General features: G+C 35.6%; 1 protein-coding gene across 1 annotated transcript; it reads right to left on the bottom strand.

Moving 5' to 3' along the window:
* Positions 1-313: 313 nt before the first annotated feature.
* On the bottom strand, positions 314-23,520 carry LOC128204386 (uncharacterized). Its single transcript, XM_052905804.1, has 6 exons — positions 23,406-23,520; positions 15,984-16,438; positions 15,634-15,798; positions 12,057-12,468; positions 546-2,101; positions 314-319 (listed from the first exon to the last, which is right to left on the bottom strand). Exons 2-6 carry the CDS (start codon positions 16,425-16,427, stop codon positions 314-316), a joined length of 2,583 nt encoding a protein of 860 aa, XP_052761764.1. The 5' UTR covers positions 16,428-16,438; positions 23,406-23,520.
* Between the last annotated feature and the right edge of the window lie 449 nt (positions 23,521-23,969).

The following is a 23,969-nucleotide window of genomic DNA, read 5'->3' as shown; positions in this document are numbered from 1 at the left end:
GGACTGAGTGAATCGTCGCTTTGTGCTAATAACGCCGCCATTAACCGAGGTGCTCTTGTTTGTGTGCTAAAGCTGACCTGCAACTTGTGAAGAGTGAGCATATGTGGAATAACAACGTCTGAGAAAGCAAGTCCCTTTAAGGAGAGTGTGTTGAGTTGTTCGAGATGTCGAAGATCAAGATCAAATTTCGAATCATTTGGTAGAGGGTAACGCCATATGACGTCTAGATGTTCAATGTGTTGAAGTTTTGAGAAGATTTCCTGGGCTTTCGGCTCCCAACCAGTCCATTTTATTGAGAGTATTTTCAAACCTGTCACATCTGAGGACAGAATTGAAGTTACCAGTTTATTTGCTGGTCCACCTTTGAGTTGTATTTTGCATTTTGATAATCCATTCCAGCTCAATAAGTTGATATCTGTATATGGACTCTTCTTTAATACAACAGATTTTAGATTCTTGCAAGTTTCTAAATCTAAAACACTTGAATCATGCTTGTCCTGCAACACATCAGAAATGTCGCTTTCGCCTTTCATAAATAATGATACAAGAGTGGGCTTTTGTTTATCCAAGCAATGTTTCAATATTGGCTTGTATTGTTTTAATCGATGCTCACATTTTTTATACCAGAAAAGGTCATCAGAATAACCGAGGGTGATATGCTGCAGGCAGAGCTCCGCTCCGGCGTGCCCGCTTTTCTCCGCTTCCTCATAGCCTTGCAGTATCATATCTTGGAAAGCAAATGCTTCTTCATCTGAAAAGCCGTAAGTTAATACTTCATTCAATGTCTTCGAAAACACTTTGACAGCATCTTTGTTCATGCCGCATAGAAACAGAAACATCTGACGCATGCTAAGAACGCCTTTTCTCCTGTTATGGCTATACACTTCCTGGACGTGTTGACAATGCTTGATCAGATCTGATCTGCTGCTTTTCGCCAAATACAATGCTGACAAGTATTCTTGAAGCGTTTTGTGCAAAAATTGGAAGGACGCAAATCTTTCACCTATTTTACTACTACAGGACATGATGCCAGATTCAAGAGACAATCGTTGGTACTTTTCCTCTAACTGATCCTTTGGAATGCCAAAAACAATGGTATCATCCTCATTTGGTGAAAACATTTTATTGAAAGCTAATTTGCTCAAAGAATCAAGAAATTCCTCAGGAATATCGTTTTCCTCTATCTTGTTCTTGTCGTTCATTTCTCTCCACCTTTCTTCTATAATTTTCTTGTAAACTGCAGTCAGAGACATGTTTGCCTTTAGCTGGTCGTTGTACCAGAGCCAAACAATTTGAACAAGCACGATTGGAATACCGCTAAAATGCCACAGGCCTTTTTCTATTAGCTCTTTAACGCAGGTATTTGGACGGTTTTCTTCTTGATTTTTCTCCAACTCCTCAAGTATTCTCCGAACAAGTTCCTTAGGTGACTGAACGCCCTCCAACTGCACATGGTTGCCAAATTGTGATCGTTTCACTTTCAGCTCCTTTAGTTTGTATGGTCGTGTTGTTATTAGTGTTGTACAGTTCACCCAACTTGTTTCAACATGAGGAATTCGTTCATCGCTGTTACATTTGCTACAATGTGTCCACTCATCTAAGCCATCAAGAAGCAGAAGGCAACATTCTGATTTCAAAATCTCTGTTAACAATTCTCTTGACTCTTTATCATCTGAATGAATCCGTTCAATCAAACAGAGCAATATCATATCTTTGATTTTGCATTGATCAGCAGCCTCTCGTAGCCTTATGTAAAATAAGAACCCGAACTGACTTAAGATGTTATCTTTCTTTCTCTTCTTATTACCGTTCTTGTGCAGTTCACACCAGCCATGGACAATCTTTTTACAGAGCGAGGACTTGCCCTGGCCCGGTTCTCCCACCACGAATACTGTTTTAGCCATCGTGCCATTTTCGTTCAGAAATATATCATTTATTTCTGATATCGCTTCATCTTTTACTTTCCCATCTTTGTCTTTCTTGTTCTTCAATATAAGTTTGGGCTTTTCATAAATGTCTTCTACGGCTGCATCGATGTCCAATCGAACGTCCATTGTGAGAGACTTTGTCTGGTAATAATTAAGCAATTGTTGGTGTAAATCTGGAAAATGATTATTATATTTTGTTTAAGATGCTTCAAAATAAGAAATGTGAAATAACACCCAACAATGTTTATGGTACTCGATGCTGTAAGAAAGTAATAAAAAAACAAATGTTTACCCTTGTTATCAATTTTACATGTCGATTTGTGTAATGAATAAGTTGATAATTCGATAAATGATAAGAACAATTACTTGCATTGGTATACCATTAATTAGGTGGGATGATAAATAACACAAAGTTTGTGTTCTGAAATGAAGCTAATTTTTACTGCACAGTAAACACAATCAGTAACATCTTTGTAAAAAGTAACAAGGTAGTCATCAACTAGGAAATACATAAATGTCCCCGATATTGGGATGCTAGATGGACAGCTATTATTATATTGTCTAATAAAAGTTACAAGTTAAAAACTTTTATTTCATTAGAATTAAATATATTTCAACAAAAGACTTCTAATTGTGCTCTACAAGTTTGTGTGAAGATTTATTGAAGTAAAACATGATGAAATCACAAATTTTATTGACAACCACATTCTTATTCTGTTGTACATTTCAGTAAATCTCGAATAGAATTGAGTAAGTTACATCTGAGCAAACATGAGTAATAAATGGGGACCGACGGACAGTGCGACTTTTATATCTCACCCTTTGGGTGCCATAAAATTAAAATACTCACTAGTCTATTTAACCATGCAAATCATAAGTTAAGTTTAATATAACTGTATAGTGAAGCTCAATTAAAACGCACCGCTCAAAAAACATGATAAATATGTTTTGTGGTATACAAATAAAATCCCATCAACTGTCATAGTAATCTACACATAAATAGTATATGGGAATTTCAGGCAGGCTGCTCTTTTACACTAACAGTTTCGTGTTGGAAATGATTAAGCAGTTTAATAATAATTAATAAGGCCGCTTTAGAACGACTTTTTCCAGCTTGTCTGACGTTTACAGTATTACTCTATCATACTGATGACGTCCATGTCACATGAGCCATTACATTACGGCACTACATTGCGGTGCAAACGGTGTTTTTTTCTATCCGTTTAAAACGGCAAAATTAATATAAATATTTGAAGAAATATGGAAGGATCAGGAAGTCAACAGTTCTTACGATTTGGCCGATTGCCGATTACCTTTACTGTGACCTTGACCTAAAGTTAATAGTATGAGTGATAAAATAATTATTGCCATGCGTCAACTATTGATAATTTTGAACGTTGGTATTAAATGACTGTGTAAGATATATACTATCAGTCATATTTTACATTAAAAAAACTACGATAACGATTGAGTGCGCTGTTATTGACTGTCAGAATATCAGTTTAATTTAAATCATATTTCAGATACATTCTATTTTCATTTCAATTACCTTCATGTTGTAAAATTACGATTCTTTGTAATGCTTCTGTTTCTATATAACTACAACAAATATATCAATATATTGAATTAAACGAATGGGTCATATAATAAAATGAAAATTATAATTAGACGCCTTTTTAAAAACTGGTATCACGTCTCGCTCGGTGTACAATCAATGTCATCCTGTTTACATCGACCTAAACTTGCTTTAGGACGCCGGAAAAAGGTCCTTTTGAATTTGACGAGAATTTGATGTTGTAATTATATTAATGTAATTAAAGGTAAAACAATGTTTTTTTCTTATTATTAAGGCATAATGCATTATTTTCTCAACCAAATGAATATGTGTATATTCTAAGACCATAAGCATACGGTCAGTCTAGCCATTGAAGATAAACGTTTATCACAGAACAGTGCAGGTTTTAATTGTTATACAACCATCACATATTTCCTTATATTTCACCAGTGTAGTAAATTGACATTGACTTCATTTTGCACAAATATGTGTCAGGGTTTTTTCGAAAACCAAAAAATAAAATCTTCATTATGGGGACTTTGTAACCACTGGTTATTTTCCAATTAACATTATTCTTATATTTAAGTCCTATCAATAAATAAAGGATTTGACTGCTAAAAATGCATACTTATTAGGTGTAGCATGTGTTTTCTTTAACCTCACAAGCTAGTACTTTCCAATTTGTCACACACGATAGATCGTTTGTAGTTGAACGTGAATCTATGGTATTTTGAAGCATTTCTATACCCACTGTGTGGGAACGCACACCGAATATAGCTCAAAAAGTGATAAGTAAACAGACAAATATGCAGTTGTTTTTCTTTACCAGAGGTAACATCTTGATGTGTTAACGCTTATCTACCGAATCCACAAATGAAACAAGTGTTTGAACTAATAGCTGACTGCTAAATTTGGCCTATGGTATACTTTAAAGTGCTTACGATTTAGCAGACCTCGAAAAATGTTTCTTCAAATCTGAGATGATCACCTCAAAACTTACAGAGTTTCGACAAGTATTGTTATTTTTAGGAAATATCGAATAAATAAAAAATCTGAATCGAAGGATTTCACAAGCATAATCTCAACTATTTTTATTGTTAGAACTGGCAATGTAACTTTTAAACTGTTAAAGATATGGCCTTAGAAACGTTCACAGTACTGTACTGCGGATAGGCGTATTATATACTGAGGATAGTTTCAAAGTTGAGAAACGTTTTCTGGTGATAACATGTAAAATGGGACAACAATTGATAGTAACACTGTTAATATACAACATGTATGTCTATTCCGAACTTTCAAATAATCTGCACAAAGTGAGAGTACAATTTGATGGGAAATTATTGAGCAAACTTGAATTAACAATGAGTTTGATCCATGCTCTTCTAAATGAACGTGTATATCCTAGCTGCTTAAATATCAGGGTTGGTCACAATACATACTTTCTCACTGAAGTGAACGAGTAGAGACCATTATTCTGTTCTAAGTAATAGCAACATCGACCCAAGCTTTAAAAAAAAGCTTCACGTGTTCCACATTTGATCATATATATCTCATTCCCTACTGATGACTTTCTGTGTGCAAAAACGTACCTACTTGATTTACAAAGCAATAATATATATTTAATATATGAATAGCACCACATAAATTCTACGTCCATATGTTTTGCGTTCCACAATAAATCAGATTACCGGCATATTTAAAATATTTAGATATAGATATTTGCGACTCGAACGTTGATGCTTGTGAAAAACACGTCATGGTTAACTATCTATATTAATGAATCAGTTTTAAGTGCATACAGATACAAAAAACAGCAACTTTTTTTTCATCCCTCGATATGGACAACATCAAACAATTTCCCTCGAGCTCGCGTATAGGTAAATGGCCGTTATCATTATAACAGTCTCGTTATTTTAATTACATCGTTACTATCCTCAGTCCACTTAATAGCTATTCCCTGTGCAGTTATTTATTGCTTCATCTATCCCCAGTACACCGCCAGGGCATCAAAAGGTATGAATATCTCCGTAACAACAAAACATATCGTATTGATATCTTACACATTACTAGATAATGTAATTACAATGAAATCGCTCGATTCAATTTTATTCTTATTTTCAATTTGTTGATTAATGTTTGAAATCGTACCACATGAATGAACATTTGTGAGCGATCATGCAACTTTCGGCGAGAATTGGGCTATTATACAAAAGAGGAAACACATTTCCATCATAGTCGTGTATTGGACAGGGTCAAGTTATTTGAAACTCTAGGATTTTGATAAATATATAACCATAAAATACAAAAAAATGATAGAAAACTTTCCATGTGTCAAAATCAAACGCTTATCGATTTATCACTTTTTGAGCTATATCCGGTGACCGTTCCCCCACAATGATACCACTGGCACCGGATTTTTAAACACAATCATTTTTTTTAAATTTCAAATAAAATCTTATAATTCCGAACTAAAAGTTAAAATACCGAAAATGTGAAAAAATATTGAAAAATATTTTTTGTCATGAATATGCACTTTGTACTGTATAATATACTAACATGGTATTGGAAGTTTTGCTACCCGGGTTACGTAATCATCTAATTACTCAGTTATCGGAATTTAAAGTATGATATCCATCTTCCAAACACTCCACCTTAGCCCGCGAAGAAATTTGCCTTATATCATACGATTTTTTTTACTTTATTCCCATTATTCTGTTTTCCTAGATTTTCTTCCACCCTTGACTTCCGGTTTCAGAGTAAGGTTTTATAACGGCTCATTTCATTGGTTCATGAACTCCGCGAGATGTTTCGCGTACAAGTGTCAACAACTGTAACATTTGGAACGAAAATGTTAAACACAGCGAAGTCTTTGGCATTAAGAGTGACTTTAGCGTGCTTATTTCGGGTCAGGCTGGTTCTGGAATTACACATACCATCGAAGCCGAATATGAAATTTCATGAGACAACGGAAAGTGGCTTAATATGCATCACAGGATTGACTTGTTTCCTTGACAGTGATCTTGACGCAAAAACTGTTCACAGGTAAGAAGTGCAAAATGTTTTATTTATAAAACAGAGTTGTTCACCAATACGCCGTGTTAAATAATAATCTAGTATATAATTGTAGAAACATGCATGTATTTTGTGTTTGGTTCATTTACACATGTATATTTATTAAGTAACATATTACAGTATATATTTTATACATTTTGTAGTTTATGTTTTGTTTTTATGCATGCTCATAGAAATGAGTGTCATCTCAATTTCCTTTGCAATTGCCAAAATTCTCTTAAAGGGACTTGGTCATGTTTTGATACCAAAAAAAATATTTTCTTAAACTGAAAATGAATAATATTATGTTAACATTAATTTTACTTGTATCACATTTACATAAATAGATCAATGTTTGATATCATAATAGTAGAAAAAAACGGGAATAAGTAATAAAAGAAATCGATCGCAAGTTTGATTTCAGTCTACTCGTGGAAATAAGTAAATTATTAGAAAATGGGTAGTCTAAATCTAGGGTATGTGCCTGTACATGTATAGTTGAGTTGTCTACAGACATATACCATAGCTTTTGCTGAAAAGTTGAATATCAATAAATTAATTTTAAAACATTTATTATGAAGCAGATGCTACAAGTCCATGTGTGCATTGTGCATTAATTAATAGATTAAAAATGAATGTACAGTTGTAGCTAGGTTAAAATAAACCTGTAAAATCAGTTTTTTATATCTTTGCAGGGAAGTGATGGATGGCAACACCAGTATTCATGGCGGTCATATATTGAATTGTAGGCTTGTGGGCTGCAGTTCCACAGAGTGAGTCTGAGACACACCGGCACTATCTCCTATTCCACCTTGATCTGGGCTCAGTGCAGATGTTACAGTTTTTTACATGATATCGCTACAACCTGGAAACAATGACTTAAATAATGACTATCTGCCGTCTTTATCTTTGCAAGACTTGGTATTTTGTTCCAGCTGTGTGTCATTGGTTAATAAAAGATACTTACAGTTGCTGAAATAGTATCTTTAGAAATGCATGAAATGTTGTAATGCTATATAGGTATGTATGTATTTCTCCTCAGCTCAATATAGGGGTAGTAAATGTTTAGTTTCTCAGACCATTTTGTAATATTTCAGTAGGGAGCATATAATGCTATTGTTTTTCCAGGATAATTGCTTTCAATTTGTATTATCAGTTTGACTTTAGAGCTGCACTCTCACAGTTTGACACAGATATGAAATGTTGTTTTATTTGTCTCAGAATAAGTTCATGTTGGCATTAAAGCCTTCAATTCAGTTATCTATATAAAGGTAAATTACAATAGAACAAATCTCAATTGTTTGAAAGAACGCCAAAAATTCATTTACTTTAAGCGTTAATAACACTTTTTACCATAAAACATCCATTTTCTAACAAAAATATAAAAATCTTCATTCAAATCTTTTGTTAGCAGTCTTATATCACAGTTTACCAGACATTCACTCCGTAAGAGTGCAGATTTAAATCCCTATAGAGCAAAAGCAAAATATTTTTTTGAATGCACCTTTGTAGATCCATGCTTAAAAAGACGCACCCTTAAAAGTATCAAGTGTTACTGATTCTTTTCGGCACAATAAAGCATTTTTTAAACTTTTTATGAATAATCTTCATTATAGAGCTCTTTTGGAACTTTAATTGATGTGTTACATTTTTAACTAACTTTTATCAAGAAGGAAATTAAGTATTATGCTTACTCTATAAATTCTGACCAAGGCCGGTTTAAGTCATTATAACCATTTCATGTTTTATGATATTGTTAATGTAGTTGTGTTTTAATTAAACTTATATAGCAAGATTTGTCTAATTAAACATTAAAAATAATTTGCTTGATTATGATGAAAGTTGATAACATAACAGCCTAAGTCTGTTTGGTAGGTAGAAACCAGGCACGTAGCTGCCTATACACGAAATACACGGCTGAATGCACATGGTTCTAACAAAAATAAAACAGTCCAGCCAAAGCTACAGAATCACTATGATTACTTAACAACATGATGTAACAGACATATGGACATTGTCATCGAGTATGTACAGTTCAATGGCAAAAAGGACACAAAAAAATAAACTTCAGTACGACAATCTGAGTGTTTTTCACATTATCGGACCTTTTTTGTTTGCTATTTTGTAGAAAAATCTGCTGAGAAAAGAAATTTGTTGATTTATTATCATAAAACTATCCATTGTTCAGTACTAAAGGATCTCAGAAAGCCCAGAACACCAGATTGCTCCATTGTTTTCAAAATGTTTATGCCCCCCACACCCCGCAGCACAATTATAAATCCACATGAATAAAGGGCTAGCTACGACCCTGGAAACGAGTACTGTGTACGTTCGTTAAGAGGTCATCAGAATGTTCCATTTGTCACCAGGTTGGATAGAACCAAATAACTCTTGGATTGGAGGCTGACATCTTAATCCACCAAACCACTCTCACCCTTTTTGAGTAGTACATTAGAAAAGACTTCAGAAGATGATTCCTTCGAAATTGTTTATCCTATTATACAGTATTTATATTTACTTTTTTTATTAATTATATATATTTATTTTGTTTTATTATTTTATTTTATTTTATTTTTATTTTATTTTTTTTTTGGGGGGACGCCGGGCCCGTTCCCCTTTAGTTGTTAGTGGTTAGTCACTCAAATATCAAGAACAACAGAGTGTCTTCATTATATTTATTGATTTTAATTCGTTCTGAATAATAAGAATGTAGCAATATATAAAAAATGAATTGTTATGTTGAGTGCAAAGTCAGTGCTCCAGCCAGGATTTGAAAAGAGCAGGGTGGAGTTTTGAAAAGGGCAAGCTACAGGAGTCGTGTAGGGGCGATTGGGGGTGGTCGTGGGAGGGTCCACCCCTGTCACAAGGTGGGGTTTTTTTTGTTTGTTTTTTTTTTTTTGGGGGGGGGGGGGTCTCCCCCTAAAATTTGTTTTGTTTACATACTCAATTTAAATCATTTTCCATGATTTTAAGACTTATACAAAATGGTGTTGTTTTTTCTCTAAAATTAGAAGGGTGTGTTTTAATATCAAAATTAAAATTTGTCTTTTTGTCTGTGGTAGTATGATTGTACTTGTTTGGCATCTTCTTTAGTGCAATGTCACATTTATCTCCTAAAAATGATGTAAAATGAAGAAAAAAACAAACACAGATAAACATTTGAAGCAATCAAATAAATAGATACACACAAAAAAAATAAGTAGGGGACGAATCTTAGTTTGGTACGATCGGGATTGGGTACGAATGTTACATTCAGCCTGGCTGTTATTTAATTGTCTTTGGTAAAATAATGTTTAATATGCTGATGTTTTAGAATAAAATGACAATAAAAATCACTTCCCTTGTTTATAAAATCACTTATAAAACATAGAGCATTGATAAAATAATTCCGAAAATCGTTCCGACAAAATGGCGGTTTTGGCGAATTTTGACAAGATCGTGGACATGACAGATAAATGCTACATAAAACATCAACATATTTTTGTGGGTAACAAAGAAATTTTCATCATGAATATTTTACAAATAAACTTTCAAAACTTTTACTGAAAAGGTGATGTATTTGCTTGTGTAAGCGCCACCTTTCTTATGTTTACAAATCGGCAGTGACCGTCTGCTTCAAATCAACATTTTTTTATTTAAAATGGCGAGTATCGTCAGTACAATACAATTAACAATTATTTTTAAAGATTTGTGCTTGACATCTTTTTTCACCATCCCTTCACATTATCTATCGCATTTTACGAACTTTTATGATTGAATGAACGAGTTCTCAATGTATATTCTGATTGGCTGACATTCAATAGCCCCGCCTCCTGCCGATGTTTCCGTATTTGGCTCTTCCTAATGATTGGATTAGAAGATGACCGATTATGAATACACAGGTCATCTGCTCACTACACAAATACACACTTAGCTGTCATATGACTTGGACAAGGCACATGGGAAGATGAAAGGGCAGTACGGCATATTTTAAGCAGACAATGGGGGCATGGTGACGCCTAGCGGGAACACTATTATCATAAGTATTACGTAATTTGTCTAAATTATGACAGCGGATTAAGGGCTGCTGCTCTTTCATTATGATTTCAATAGTAAAGAGGGCATTAACGGAATAATTGGGCCTAATAGAGTATTTGTGAAAAGGGCACTACTCGGAAAGGGGACAGGGCGGTAAGAAAAGGAGCACGGGCGCTGCGCCATTGAAAAACGGGCTAGCTGGAGCACTGAAAGTGGGGGTTGTTTTCTGTTATAAATATGCCTTAATCAGTATTACCATTGTATTGCATCATTGCAACTTCATATTTTATGTGGACTTGCTTGTTAATGGAGTTGAAGGGCCAAAATGTTAGAATTTCAGTTTCTTTACAATTTGAGATTTTAAATACGCCACCACGGACGACTATTCATTCGACCGATCAAATCATATGTTACAAACTGGACGATAAACAGTAATAAAACCGGAAGTCAAGAGTAGAAAAACTAGGAAAACAGAAAAATGGGAATAAAGTAAAAAAAATCATATGATCGGCGAAGGTGGTGTGTTTGAAAGATGGATATCATGTCCTTAAATTCTGATGGCTTTTAATCTGCAGAAGTTCTTTTGAACTGAGTAATTAGATGATTACGTGACCCGGCTAGCGAAATGTTCAATACCATGTTAGTATATTATACAGTACAAAGTGCATATTTATAAAAAAAAAAAAAATTCGGTATTATAATTTTTAGTAATAAGATTTTTTTTGGAAATTTTAAAAAATGATTGAGTTTGAAAATTCGGTGCCATTGTTATTTACATGAATTATAAGCATTTATATATTGTATTTTGTTCATGTGTGGAAATGGTCTGTGTATTGTTGACGTGTTCCCTGTCACCCAACTTTATGTATAAACACAGAATGTTGAAAGTATACTTATAATTTTGTATTAAGATTATGCTTTCAAGTTAAGACAAAGCAATATACTTGAAACATTTCCAATAATATATACCTAGCTAACTATGCCTCATGCAATCAAATAAATATATGTTTTACATGTCTACATCTAGGTTAATACTACTTTGTAGCATACAGAGACAAGCCCAGAAGCAATACATTCAAGTTTGAATCCTGTTTAGAGACAAAAGGTTAGGGCCAAAAATACACTGAACGAGAGACTCAAAACGTATAAACACAACCTTATAGACTTCACAGACCGCACATGCACCAAACTAGTTTATCAATTATCATTACCATCTAATAAAAAAAACTATTTATATAGTGATGGTGAAAATGTTGCTTTAAAAAAAAAACTTTACTCGTTTTTGAAAAATGAGTCCTCAATCATTTCCCTAAAGCTCTTACTTCGAATAATGTTTCATAACGTTTTATTTTTATTTGTTTTAGTTGTCATGTTGTCGTGATTGAGTTTTACCTATGATATTTTAACATCACGTCGACAAACGTGTACATTGGACATTCGTGTTGTAACCCACGTCGATTGCTTTATACATTCTTAAAAAACAATGCTACTTTGAAGAGTCTTACCTGACTTTGCTTTCGTTAATTTTAGCTTCTCCATTTCTTCACTGTCTTTCTTTTGTTTTTTACTCAGTTCGTTTTTCCCCTTCTCAATGGTGTCTTTTAGTTTAAATATGCCTTCTTCGGTTGTCTCAATCAGAATGTTCTTAGCTTTGACTACGCACAAATCCAGCTGTGCAAGAGAATTGTCAGAAGTTTTCTTTATATCGTTAATGACACTCTCACCTTGTTTCTTTATACTAGACATTAACATATCGTTGAGTTTTTTAATGTCACCCTTTATCTCACTTGCACGTTCGATGTATTTTCCTTCTTTAGCACAAGCAAGTTCCGTGATTACTTGAACGCCTCTGATAGTAGTATCTTCAATGATATATTTCAAAAAGTCCGCCTTGGGATCTATAATTTGGGTCTTTAACTGAAAGTGAAATAAAGTAAATATGTAATGATACTTTAACAAATGTTGACCCAGATTTGATTATTGTTTCACCAATATCTTGCCCTACCATACACATGTTGTATGAACCCAAAATAGATTAGGATTTAGATATTCGTACTTAAGAAAAGACGTGTTGAATTACTTTAAATATGTATGCATTGCGTGCGTGTGTCTTATGTGTGTGTTATTTCCGAACAGCATATGAATTATGAATTACTCGGTGTGGAGCTCAAATGATAGATTAATAATCCGTTTTCTTGTTGTTATAAAAAAATGCATTTTTTACAAATGTAAAATGAACGTAAGAAGATGTATCATCCTGTAACATGCATTTGGTTTGAGTGTGTGGTGTTTTTTGTCAATTGTTACACGTAACAAGAGTATTATCGTGTAACAAAAGTCAGGACGTATTTCCGCCTTCTGTAATACATGTAACATTAACGTTACAAGGGTTTTACATGGTGTCACACCCTGCAACACGCATAGGATCAGAGTGAGTGAGTGAGTGAGTGAGTGAGTGAGTGAGTGAGTGAGTGAGTGAGTGTGTGAGTGAGTGAGTGAGTGAGTGAGTGAGTGAGTGAGTGAGTGAGTGAGTGAGTGAGTGAGTGAGTGAGTGAGTGAGTGAGTGAGTGAGTGAGTGAGTGAGTGAGTGAGTGAGTGAGTGAGTGAGTGAGTGAGTGAGTGAGTGAGTGAGTGAGTGAGTGAGTGAGTGAGTGAGTGAGTGAGTGAGTGAGTGAGTGAGTGAGTGAGTGAGTGAGTGAGTGAGTGAGTGAGTGAGTGAGTGAGTGAGTGAGTGAGTGAGTGAGTGAGTGAGTGAGTGAGTGAGTGAGTGAGTGAGTGAGTGAGTGAGTGAGTGAGTGAGTGAGTGAGTGAGTGAGTGACCCCAAACGCAATCCCATGAAAGGTATCTATAAACTCTTCCTGTACACCAAGTTTAGTCAACATATGTCATCCCTAACTAAAAATATTTAGTTTCAACCGTTTTTCTATTTTTAGTAACAGTGACCTTGACCTTGAACTTAGGGACCCCAATTGCAATCCCATGAAAGGTCTCCATAAACTCTTCCTATAGATCATAGTCAAGATATGTCATCTGTAGCTAAAGTTATTCAGTTTCAACTGTTTTACTATTTTTAGTAACAGTCACCTTGACCTTGACCCCAAACGCAATCCCATGAAAGGTATCCATAAACACTTCCTATTGAGAAAGTTTGGTCAAGATATGTCTACCCTAACTACAGTTATTCAGTTTCAACCGTTTTTCTATTTTTAGTTACAGTGACATTGACCTTGACCCTAGGAACCCCAAACACAATTCCATGAAAGGTCTCCATAAACTCTTTATATAGATCAAGTTTAGTCAAGATATGTCATCCATAGCTAAAGTTATTCAGTTTTAACCGTTTTTCTATTTTTAGTAACAGTCACCTTGACCTTGACCCTAGGGACCCAAGACGAAATCCTATGAAAGGTCTCCATAAACTCTTCCTATTGGACAAGTTTAGTCAAGATATGTCATCCCTAACTAAAGTTATTCAGTTTCAATCGTTTTTTCTATTTTTTAGTAACAGTGACCTGGACCTTGATCCTAGGGATCACAAACGAAACCCCATGAAAGGTATCCATGAACCTTTCCTGTAGACCAAGTTTAGTCAAGATGTCTCTTCCCTAACTAAAGTTATTCAGTTTCAACCGTTTTTCTATTTTTAGTAACAGTGACCTTGACCCTAGGGACCCCAAACGCAATCCCATGAAAGGTTCGCCATTCTAATTACCAGGTTTCACTATGTGAAAACCTGGTTAAAAATATTTGAATATGTGCTTCTCATTTATACTGTTAAAATGCATTATTGAAGAATATAATTATATCTATAGTGTGCTGAGTAATAATATATATTCATAATTTAATATATATTCTTATGTTTTTTCCATTTATTCTTGCATTTTTAACTATATGAACTTTCATGAGTTGCAAATAAAAATCAGCTCAATATTTGTGTTCTTTTTATGAAATTTAAGAACAATTTTTCTTAAAACTAGACACGCAACTTTTTCAGCACAGTATAGCAATTTTCGCCAATTATCACCTATCAACTCTACTGTTACAACACACAATGCATCTCCCCAATCACAACCTCAATTTCTAGGAAGAAGGAAGAATAAGCGGTTGGGAAAGTGCGAACACACCTATGTAAACGCGTAACCCAATATTCCACTGAGGAAATAAAACACTTCTTTTCAATACTTTGTTACACACTATTACTCTTGTTATACGTATAACAATTGCATTATCCACCTTAAATACGATTGTTTTCTTTCTTCAGATTGTAACATCCTTTTAAAATAGGGGATGTAAATGGGTGTAACATGTCAAACCCGTGAAAACCATCCGCGTTCTAGACTTGTTGCAGGTTGTTACACCCTGATAATGTTGATACTGAATGAGTAACAGCATATATATTTTAATATAAAATCTTGTTACAACCAATTCCGTGTGTTACGTGTATCAATTACAGTCACAGCTACAAATATGTAATTTCCTAAGACTGTTACAATATGGGGCATAATAGGAATGAAGCTTGTCAAAGATGGCTAAAAATCAGCGGTCTGGGCTTGATACATGGTGTAACACGATAAGTTGATATTATATACGTTAAAAAAGCGAAAAAAACATTTCGATCAAAATGAAATGCGAAAAAAGATTTTTAAGGATCAGTGTCACAGGTATTGACTTTGTTGCACCAATATAAGCACCCCGGGATTTGAAAAGGTGCACCAATATCGGGTTCTGAATGTGACATGATTATTATAAACAATGCAATCATAAGACATGTGTCTTTCTGGACACAAACATCCGGTGTATATTTGATTTGTATATTTCTAAAAAGAATGTATAAATGTATACATGTTTATAAAAAAGTGACTTCTTAATATACCTATGAAGCTATCTTGCCTGTATGTTTATCATAGTTTCTTAAATCACTATTTTGCTATTTTGTCTCCTAAACCACTTAACATGTACAAATATTTATTTTCATTTCACTCGCGTATATATCGTTTATCTATTGGTCGCTATTTTGTCCACATATCAACCTTTTATCTCATCGTCAAATCTATATTCCACCTTATTGTGTTTTACTTTACCTCATCCAGCTGATTGCTTGCTTCCAGTATTTCTGGATCTCCCTGGAAATCTGGGTCGTTCAGCAACTTAAGCATGCTGTCTATACACTCAGTGGTGGCTTGGTCTGTCAGGGCCTTTGAACACAAGTCTGGCATATGCCGGATCTTGTTCACGAAATTCCGAGTCTGAAAGTTAAATTTACATTAAAAAAAGTTCAATCCTTATGGTTACTGTCCATCGAGCATGAACTCGTTTGAACATACAAAATAAAATTTGGCAATTGATGTTTGATTTTATATGTTAATAGCCAGTGCGAAAGCCGTTGATGTTTTATTGTCTTCGGGACCTGTTAAAGAAAGAATATCATTACCTCGTCAGATAGTGTTTCCACAGTTGATGTGAATTTCCCGCAGTTATATATAAAGGCTGCCAGTCCGTTGAAGTCAATTTCATCAAATGAAGATTTATCCTCATACCCAGCTGACTGCATGAATAACTTGGCGACATCAAACGAGTCTAGCCATTTGTCAGTAGAAGCGTTTCGCCATGATGGTTTCGTTCTTTTGTGTATAGCTATGATTTCATTTCGAAGTTTTTCATGATATCGACAAGGTATTGGTTTGTTGTCAGATATACGACCATGGTCTAATGAACAAGTCTGCTCATTCGATGCCTTCTGTAATACATCAGTGTGCAGATGGCTAGACTTTGTCTTGACAGAAGGCAAGATAGCTTTCCTCGTAATGAAAACGGCCCTCCACTGTTTCAGCCAGTTTTGGGGTTCTGGGCTGGCGAATGTCCTATATGCCGCCATCTTCTAATAGCCTGATAAGGATAAGAAAATTGAAAATATTATTTACAGTTGATAGTTTTTAATAATTTCTTATTATTTCATCTTTAAAAGTTTCTTTGGTTTACATTCGTTCTATTTTTTTCATATTAATTCAATTTTTGGTTCAAAGCTGTTCAATGCACTCATTCAAATCTAGTGTAAAATGTATAGCAGTTTAAACATATAGCAGTTTTGCATGAAGATATAACTGGTATTTAAAGAGCTATGGCCATTTGAACATTATGAAAATATGCACGCTAGAGCAACACCTACATGTAGACAAGTGGTGCTAAATTTGAAATCGCTCTTTGCACAATATTCCAGATGGATTCACGAGTAATATTGATCTAATCGATATGAAACTGTACAGATTCACGCAGTAAGGTGCCTAGCTGTGCAAATCCTTTAGACATATAAATCTTAAAAGGGGTACATTTTTGGCTTTGTTTGCTATTCATCTTCAGGGTAAGGGCGTACATTCAATTTTGACAGCATAGATAACAGAATTCATAGAATTTGATTTAAATAATGGTAAAAAAACACGCTGAATCGGGTATTTTATTGGTCTCTTTGCCATAGAAGCCATTTGTATTGTGATAAGATGCCTGGAAAATCTACGATGTTTAATTAAGTTTCAAAATTTCAAGTTCATTCCCCGGAAATCGTTTTCTAAACTAAACTTCCATAACATGAGACATTTGGAAGACTTTTAACATGCCATTATGACTTTGTCCAAAATTTTCATCGGATTATTCGAATGAATATTGCAGACGATGCACAGGTATAGCAAGAACGTTCATTTTTTTACTTATTTTTAACAATTGTTGTTGAAGTGTTATGCGTAAAAACCGTGCAATATCACTCTAATACGGTTATACTTTTGGGGGATAATTTTATGGCAGGAAATACCAAAAAGGACTCAACATGTTTAGCCTTAGAGGGAAGGTATGGACGGCATGATCGTCTCAAAACCTTGTTGTGATTATCTTGTTTAAATGCACACGGATAAACGTTGAGCATACACAGAGACACACAATACAACTGCAACTACGAGATCAATTTCGTATACAGCATTCATACATATACTTAAAAATGAACTCGCCCTAGTTCTGAAGCAATTAACTTAAATTAAATATTTCTTAGTTTACGGAAAATTGTACAATCATGACCCATTTGCACTTATATTTTTCATTGAATATTCTTTGAAGTCAAGCCTTTAACAGAATTGTGAGTAAGCCTAAATCATAATGTGTGGATGAACAGCGGATGAAACATTATATATTTCATTGTGTATGATTTTAGCATCCAGTAAGCCCTTGTTTTGCTGACCGGGAATTTAGTGATTGCTTATGAAGTCATTGGCTGTTAATAAAGTCTTTGGTTACTAAGGATGTCATTTGTTGAAAAGGTAGTCTTTGGATTTGGATACTCAAGGGTAATTGCTAAGGTATTCATTGAATGATTAGGACGTTTTTATTTGCAATAAAATAAGTGGTTGCTATGAAAGTAAGAGGCTGCTTATGAAGACATTGGTAGTTAAGGCAGTCACTGGTTGTTAAAGGCCTAGTTTAAGGAATGTTTGGCATGACAATCCCCTGCTGTGCATCTCCTGCTAATTGCACTGGTTTCACATTTTCCTGTGTATTTGTTTATTGGCTCAGGGCCATTAAGGGTCCATTTCTTTAATAAAACCTCGAAAATTGCACAGCAGGTTACTCAGTTCAGACATCTGATAAGACAATTATGCAATTAGATAAAGATCAATACACAGAAATTGTGTACTATACACGATTTTTTTTTTTTTTTTTTTTTTTTTGGGGGGGGGGGGGGGTCACTTATAGAAGGATTAATCTAGGCCTTTAAGGAAGTCAATCTTAACAAAGAACTAATACATGAAGCTTCATACCAAATATGATGTGGCCAGGCTTTGCGGTCTCAGAGAAGAAGATGTAAAATTGTTTTACTATTTAAGTATATAGAAAACTTGTGATCCTTGGGGCATGCAAGCAGGAACATAATTTGACATTTTGAGATAATTTGATTTGCCACTGCATATAATTTGTTTTTAAATATATTGCTATCTAAATATATAGACACCAGCTGCGCGGCCATTTTACCCGTGAGGTATAATTTGAACAAGCTTTGTTAAGGGCCACTATGTGAGGCTAAAACCCCATATATCAAGGGTATGTACTTTACGGTTTAAGACACAACGATTTAAAAAAGTATATTGACGACATACCACGGACGCCTGACATAGGGCAATTTCAGCACTTTGTGCTCCAGAAATCCAAAGTTGTGTTTAATATTGTTTATATATATATAGAGGCAAGAAATACATTAATGAGGATATGTGATGTTTATATATTTTTTCTTCGTTTAAAGGAAAATCATTTTAGACGTTATCTAGACCAAAATTGGTTATGTCAAAGTCAAATGTATTGGTTTTTCGATTATATTGTATTAATTTCTTAATTTCTCCCTTATGTATTTCATTAACTAAAATAGAGATTTTGAAAAGATGTGATGACATGGTTTAAGATTTTATGACATCAAAACAATGATGCACTCAAAATGTTCACTGCTGCAAGTTCCAGAAATTCAGAGTTTCGTTTACTGTTTCAAATTTTAAAAAAATAATGGTTTATCATTAAATTTCAACAATAACATGTGATAGAATGTGTAGCTTTCCATATAAAACAATGTATATTCGACATAGCTATATTATCTTAATAACCTAAATACAAATGCGTCGTAGGTCAAAACAAAGTTTCAGTTAATCTGTTAAAAATCCAGAAAATCATCAAATTGCTTATTTCTGCTGTTTTTAATGAAAGCTGTTATTTGCATCAGAGATGAAATTTAGGATAAGATTGTCAAGATTAAGTACAAGCTGTACTTCACACGAGGTGCACTCAACTGCCCTTACTGGGATATTTATTTATGACTCAAGTCATTGAACGCCATGAAAGTGTTTAAGTACTCGTGCGTTATTGAACGTCATGTAGCATCGTCTGCGAAACTTTAAATTATGCCTCTTGTGTCAATTGTGGGGGTCTTTACTTATGAAAACAATCCGTGTTACAGCTGCAGTATTTAAATTTGGTACAGGTGTATAGTTTGCAATTTAGGTATTTCCTGGGATGAAATTTACCTTAACCTATTGAAACATTTTCTTTCTTTGTTAGCTACAAAATGCAATTTAGACCATCGGTACAATTATGTAAACACGTTTTTCCTAGGATGACTTTGACATTTCTTTGTTCTTATACAGTGTGTGTATACCACGTAATTAAACGAAGACGGGCTTTAAGCGGCATAGACTGCCTTTTGTTTTTTATTTTAAATGGTGTAGTAAAAGAAAAGTTATTTCAGAATTAAGTGTTTATTTTAAGCAAAATGTTGCCTTCCGACGTAGCATACATGACGTAATTTATCACGTGGTATGCACACACTATTATATTTATGCCCCCTTCGAAGAAGAGGGGTATATTGCTTTGCACATGTCGGTCGGTAGGGCGGTCGGTCGCTCGAACGGTCGGTCCGTCGGTAGATCAAAGCTTGTCCGACTGATAACTCAACAATACCTGGACGTATGGTCATCAAACTTGACATGAATGTTGGGCCTGACTAGTAGATAAGCCCTATTGTTTTTTGGGTAATCCTGCCAAAGGTCAAGGTCACAGTAACTTTGAGTGGTAAAAGGTTGTCCGAGTGATAACTCGACAATGCCTGCACCCATGGCCCTCAAACTTGACTTGGAGGTTTGGTCAAAGGTCAAGTTCACAAAGTTTGACTTTGAATGCCAAAATGTTTCGAGTGATAACTCGACAATGCCTGCACCCATGGCCCTCAAACTTGACTTGGAGGTTTGTCCTGACCAGTAGATGACCCCTATTGTTTTTGGGGTCATCAGGCCAAAGGTCAAGGTCACTGTGACCTTGAATAGTAAAAGGTTTTTCGAGTAATAATTCAAAAATGCCTGCATCCATGGCCTCATACTTGACTTGGAGGTTGGGCCTGACCAGTAGATGACCCTTACTGTATTTGAGGGTCATTGGGCCAAAAGTCAAGGTCACAGTGACCTTGAATGGTAAAAGGTTGTCCGTGTGATAACACGTCAATCCGTGCACCCATGGCCCTTAAACTTGACCTGGAGGTTTAACCTGACCAGTAGATGACCCCTATTGTTTTTTGGGGTCATCGGGCCAAAGGTCAAGGTGAGAGTGACCTTGAATGGTTAAAGGATGTGCGAGTGATAACTCGACAATGCCTGCACCATGGCCCTCAAACTTAACCTGGAGGTTGGGCCTGACCAGTAGACAACCCCAATAGTTTTGGGGGTCATCGGGCCAAAGGTCAAGGTCACAGTGACATTGAATGGTATAAGATTGTCCGTGTGATAACTCGACAATGCCTGCACCCATGGCCCTCAAACATGACTTGGAGGTTGGGCCAGACCAGTAGATGGCCCATATTGATTTTAGGGGTCATTGGGCCAAAGTTCAAGGTCACAGTGACCTTGAATGGTAAAAGGTTTTCCGTGTGATAACTAGACAATGCCTGCACCCATGGCCCTCAAACGTGACTTGGAGGTTGGGCCACACCAGTAGATGGCCCATATTGATTTTAAGGGTCATTGGGCCAAAGGTCAAGGTCACAGTGACCTTGAATATTAAAACATTGTCTGTGTGATAACTCAAAAATTCCTGCACCAATGGCCCTCAAATTTGATTTGGAGGTTGGGCCACACCAGTAGATGGCCCATATTGATTTTAAGGGTCATTGGGCCAAAGGTCAAGGTCACAGTGACCTTGAATATTAAAAGATTGTCTGTGTGATAACTCAAAAATGCCTGCACCCATGGTCCTCAAACTTGACTTGGATGTTGGGCCCGACCAGATGATGACCCCTTTTGATTTTAGAGGTCAAAGGTCAAGGTCACAGTGATCTTGAAAGCAAACTCGACAATTCCTGGACCTATGGTCATCAAACTTGACATGAAGGTTGGGCTTGGTCATTAGATTGCCCCTCTTGACTTTGGGGTTCATCGGGCCAAGGTGAATGTCACGGTAACCTTTTATGCAAAAAAGTTAACAAATCTTCTCCCAGTGATATCTCAACAATGACTGAACCTATGATCATCAAACTTGACATGGAAGTTGGGCATGACCAGGAAATGACCCTTATTAGGAGTCATCGGGTCACAGGTCAAGTTCACAGTGACTTTGAATGCCAAAATGTTTCGAGTGATAACTCGACAATGCCTGCACCCATGGCCCTCAAACCTGACTTGGAGTTGTGTCTGACCTGTAGATGACCACTTATGATTTTAGTGGTCAAAGGTCAAGGTCACAGTGACCTTGAATGGTAAATATATTGTCTGTGTGATAACTTGTCAATGCCTGCACCCATGGTCAAACTTAACATTTAGATTTTTGGTGACCAGTTGATGACTCCTATGGATTTTGAGGTCATAGAGTCAAAGGTCATGGTCATAACACACTCTATTCTCACACTTTGAATGGTCATAATCTTAAAACCGCCTCCAATGTCAGTGACAAAGCTGTCATTTCGTTCCACGCATATTTCATTCAATTGTCCATATAATCCTGACAACCATCGTTCTGGCAGAATTGGAAACCGCAACATAAGGAAATAAAATTCACAGCATTGCCTTTCGAATGCGCTATATGAATCTAGAAGAACAGTTGATATAGCTGACCACGGAAAATACATGCATAGAAAATCGTTGAAAAATATTATTGAAACAGAGACAGTTATAACAGATTAATGTACATGTAATTCAAAACACTACTCTTACGAAGTTAGATCCAGCGCAATTGCAAAAGAGGGTAACGAGAAATCACCCAAAGTATTTTAATCTAGAAAAACAACGCGGAAAACTCATCTATTGCAGTTCGCATTGGAGTACGTGTATATTTTTTCGCTGCCCTATGAAAGTTATATATAAGGTTGATGTTCAAGTACGTGTATATATCCCTGCTCATTTACAAGGATGTATAAGAGTAATATCCGAGTACTTGTATATTTTCCCTGACAGATGGGGTTTTTAAGAACGATGTCCGAATATGTACATTTACCCCTGGTATCTGTATATTATATTTGGTGTAGATGTCCGAGTCTGTGAATACCATAGCATGATTAATTATCCCCGAGATACTTGTTGAAGCGTTTACTAGTGATAAATTGTTCAGGTACAATAGCTCAAATTGCAAAATGGGAGTGATTATGCACCAGTCAATTGTAACCACGACCCCCCCCCCCAACAGGTCCGGGGAATAGTGGGGACTTTGACTTTCGGTCCAGCCAACTCCGGGTAAAATCCCCGTCCTGCGGTAAAATCCCCACCAAAAGCCCCCGCACCCAATGGACCCTAGGTAAGGCCCATTACCCGCTATATTTTGCGCGAAGACAAAACCACCGCATACACCCGGCACTGCGGTGCCACCTGAAAGGTAAAAACACGGCCCATGTCCCCGGCTATCCCCGGTATACCCCCGGACCTAGGGGCCGTGGTTACAATTGGCTGGTGCATTAGGCTAACTACTTTTAAGGTAATACACAAAGTGTTTTGTCCTAATCGTAAGTGCCCCCAGGTTTCTGTTATTATCGATGAGATCTCAGGTTAATAAATATTGATCACTCAAGGCAGAAGAAGCGCAGCCCATTTCTTTTAAACACATACCTAAATGGCAGCCAGTACACATAACATACGCAATTTGGGTACTTGTTAGCTAGAGATTTACAAGCCAGATATTATTTAAACCAGATATTTACAAAATGTCGTCTAATATTGAACGACTATTGATTTTTTTCTAAACTGACACGGAAGTTAAATTGAATATTTCATAATAATTTCCATAATTACAAAATTGTGATAAGCTTCCAACAAAACATTTCTTTATTATATTAAGACAAAAAAATGTTAATACTTACATTTTACAGAATCACGTTATCTTTATGAAACATTTGGATCGTTCACTTGCTGGCCTTAAACATAATTCAAATACTTGTACATCGTAACTGAATAGCGATCTCCGGTAAGATTGTGCTAATATTTTACGTGAAGATTCGATTTCGTAAACCTTTGATAACCCTGCATTCAGTTAGGCCACAAGAAATTGATCATTTGTTCGTCGGATTTGCCGCACCTAAAATTCGAAAAACGAGAAAAAAAATAAAAACACTTTGTTTTTGGCGCCCGCACATACTTTTTGGCCGCGCATATTATTTTTTTGTTTACTTTTGAATTTCCTCTACTTCTGAAGTTCTTTTACATAGAATTTAAACCTGCAACGTCGACTTCGCCTTTTTTTTGAAGGTATTTCAATACTTTACATTCTTCGCGAGCAAAATTTCCTCGTGTCAGGACAAAATCAGGTCCGGGTAACCGCAAAACAGCCGAAAATTGTTGACAGTCTTCTTTGTCGGGAATCTTTTGCAGGACGCACCGTTGTTATTTATTTGGAACCTGGTCAAATAGCCCCCAAGTCAAATAGC

The sequence above is a fragment of the Mya arenaria genome, chromosome 10, assembly GCF_026914265.1.
Source record: "Mya arenaria isolate MELC-2E11 chromosome 10, ASM2691426v1".
NCBI classification, from domain to species: Eukaryota; Metazoa; Mollusca; class Bivalvia; order Myida; family Myidae; genus Mya; species Mya arenaria.
The sequence above is the reverse complement of the archived record's forward strand: the minus strand, read 5'-3'. Positions and strand labels throughout refer to the sequence as shown.

What these genes read in the sequence shown, in the direction of transcription:
- LOC128204386 (XM_052905804.1), bottom strand. Translation starts at nt 16,427, where the DNA reads ATGGCGGCATATAGGACATTCGCCAGCCCAGAACCCCAAAACTGGCTG. An exon ending in TGGAAACACTATCTGACGAG is followed by an intron (nt 15,799 to 15,983) that starts GTAATGATATTC and finishes TTTAACTTTCAG; the next exon opens with ACTCGGAATTTCGTGAACAA. An exon ending in ATTAACGAAAGCAAAGTCAG is followed by an intron (nt 2,102 to 12,056) that starts GTAAGACTCTTC and finishes ATCATTTTCCAG; the next exon opens with ATTTACACCAACAATTGCTT.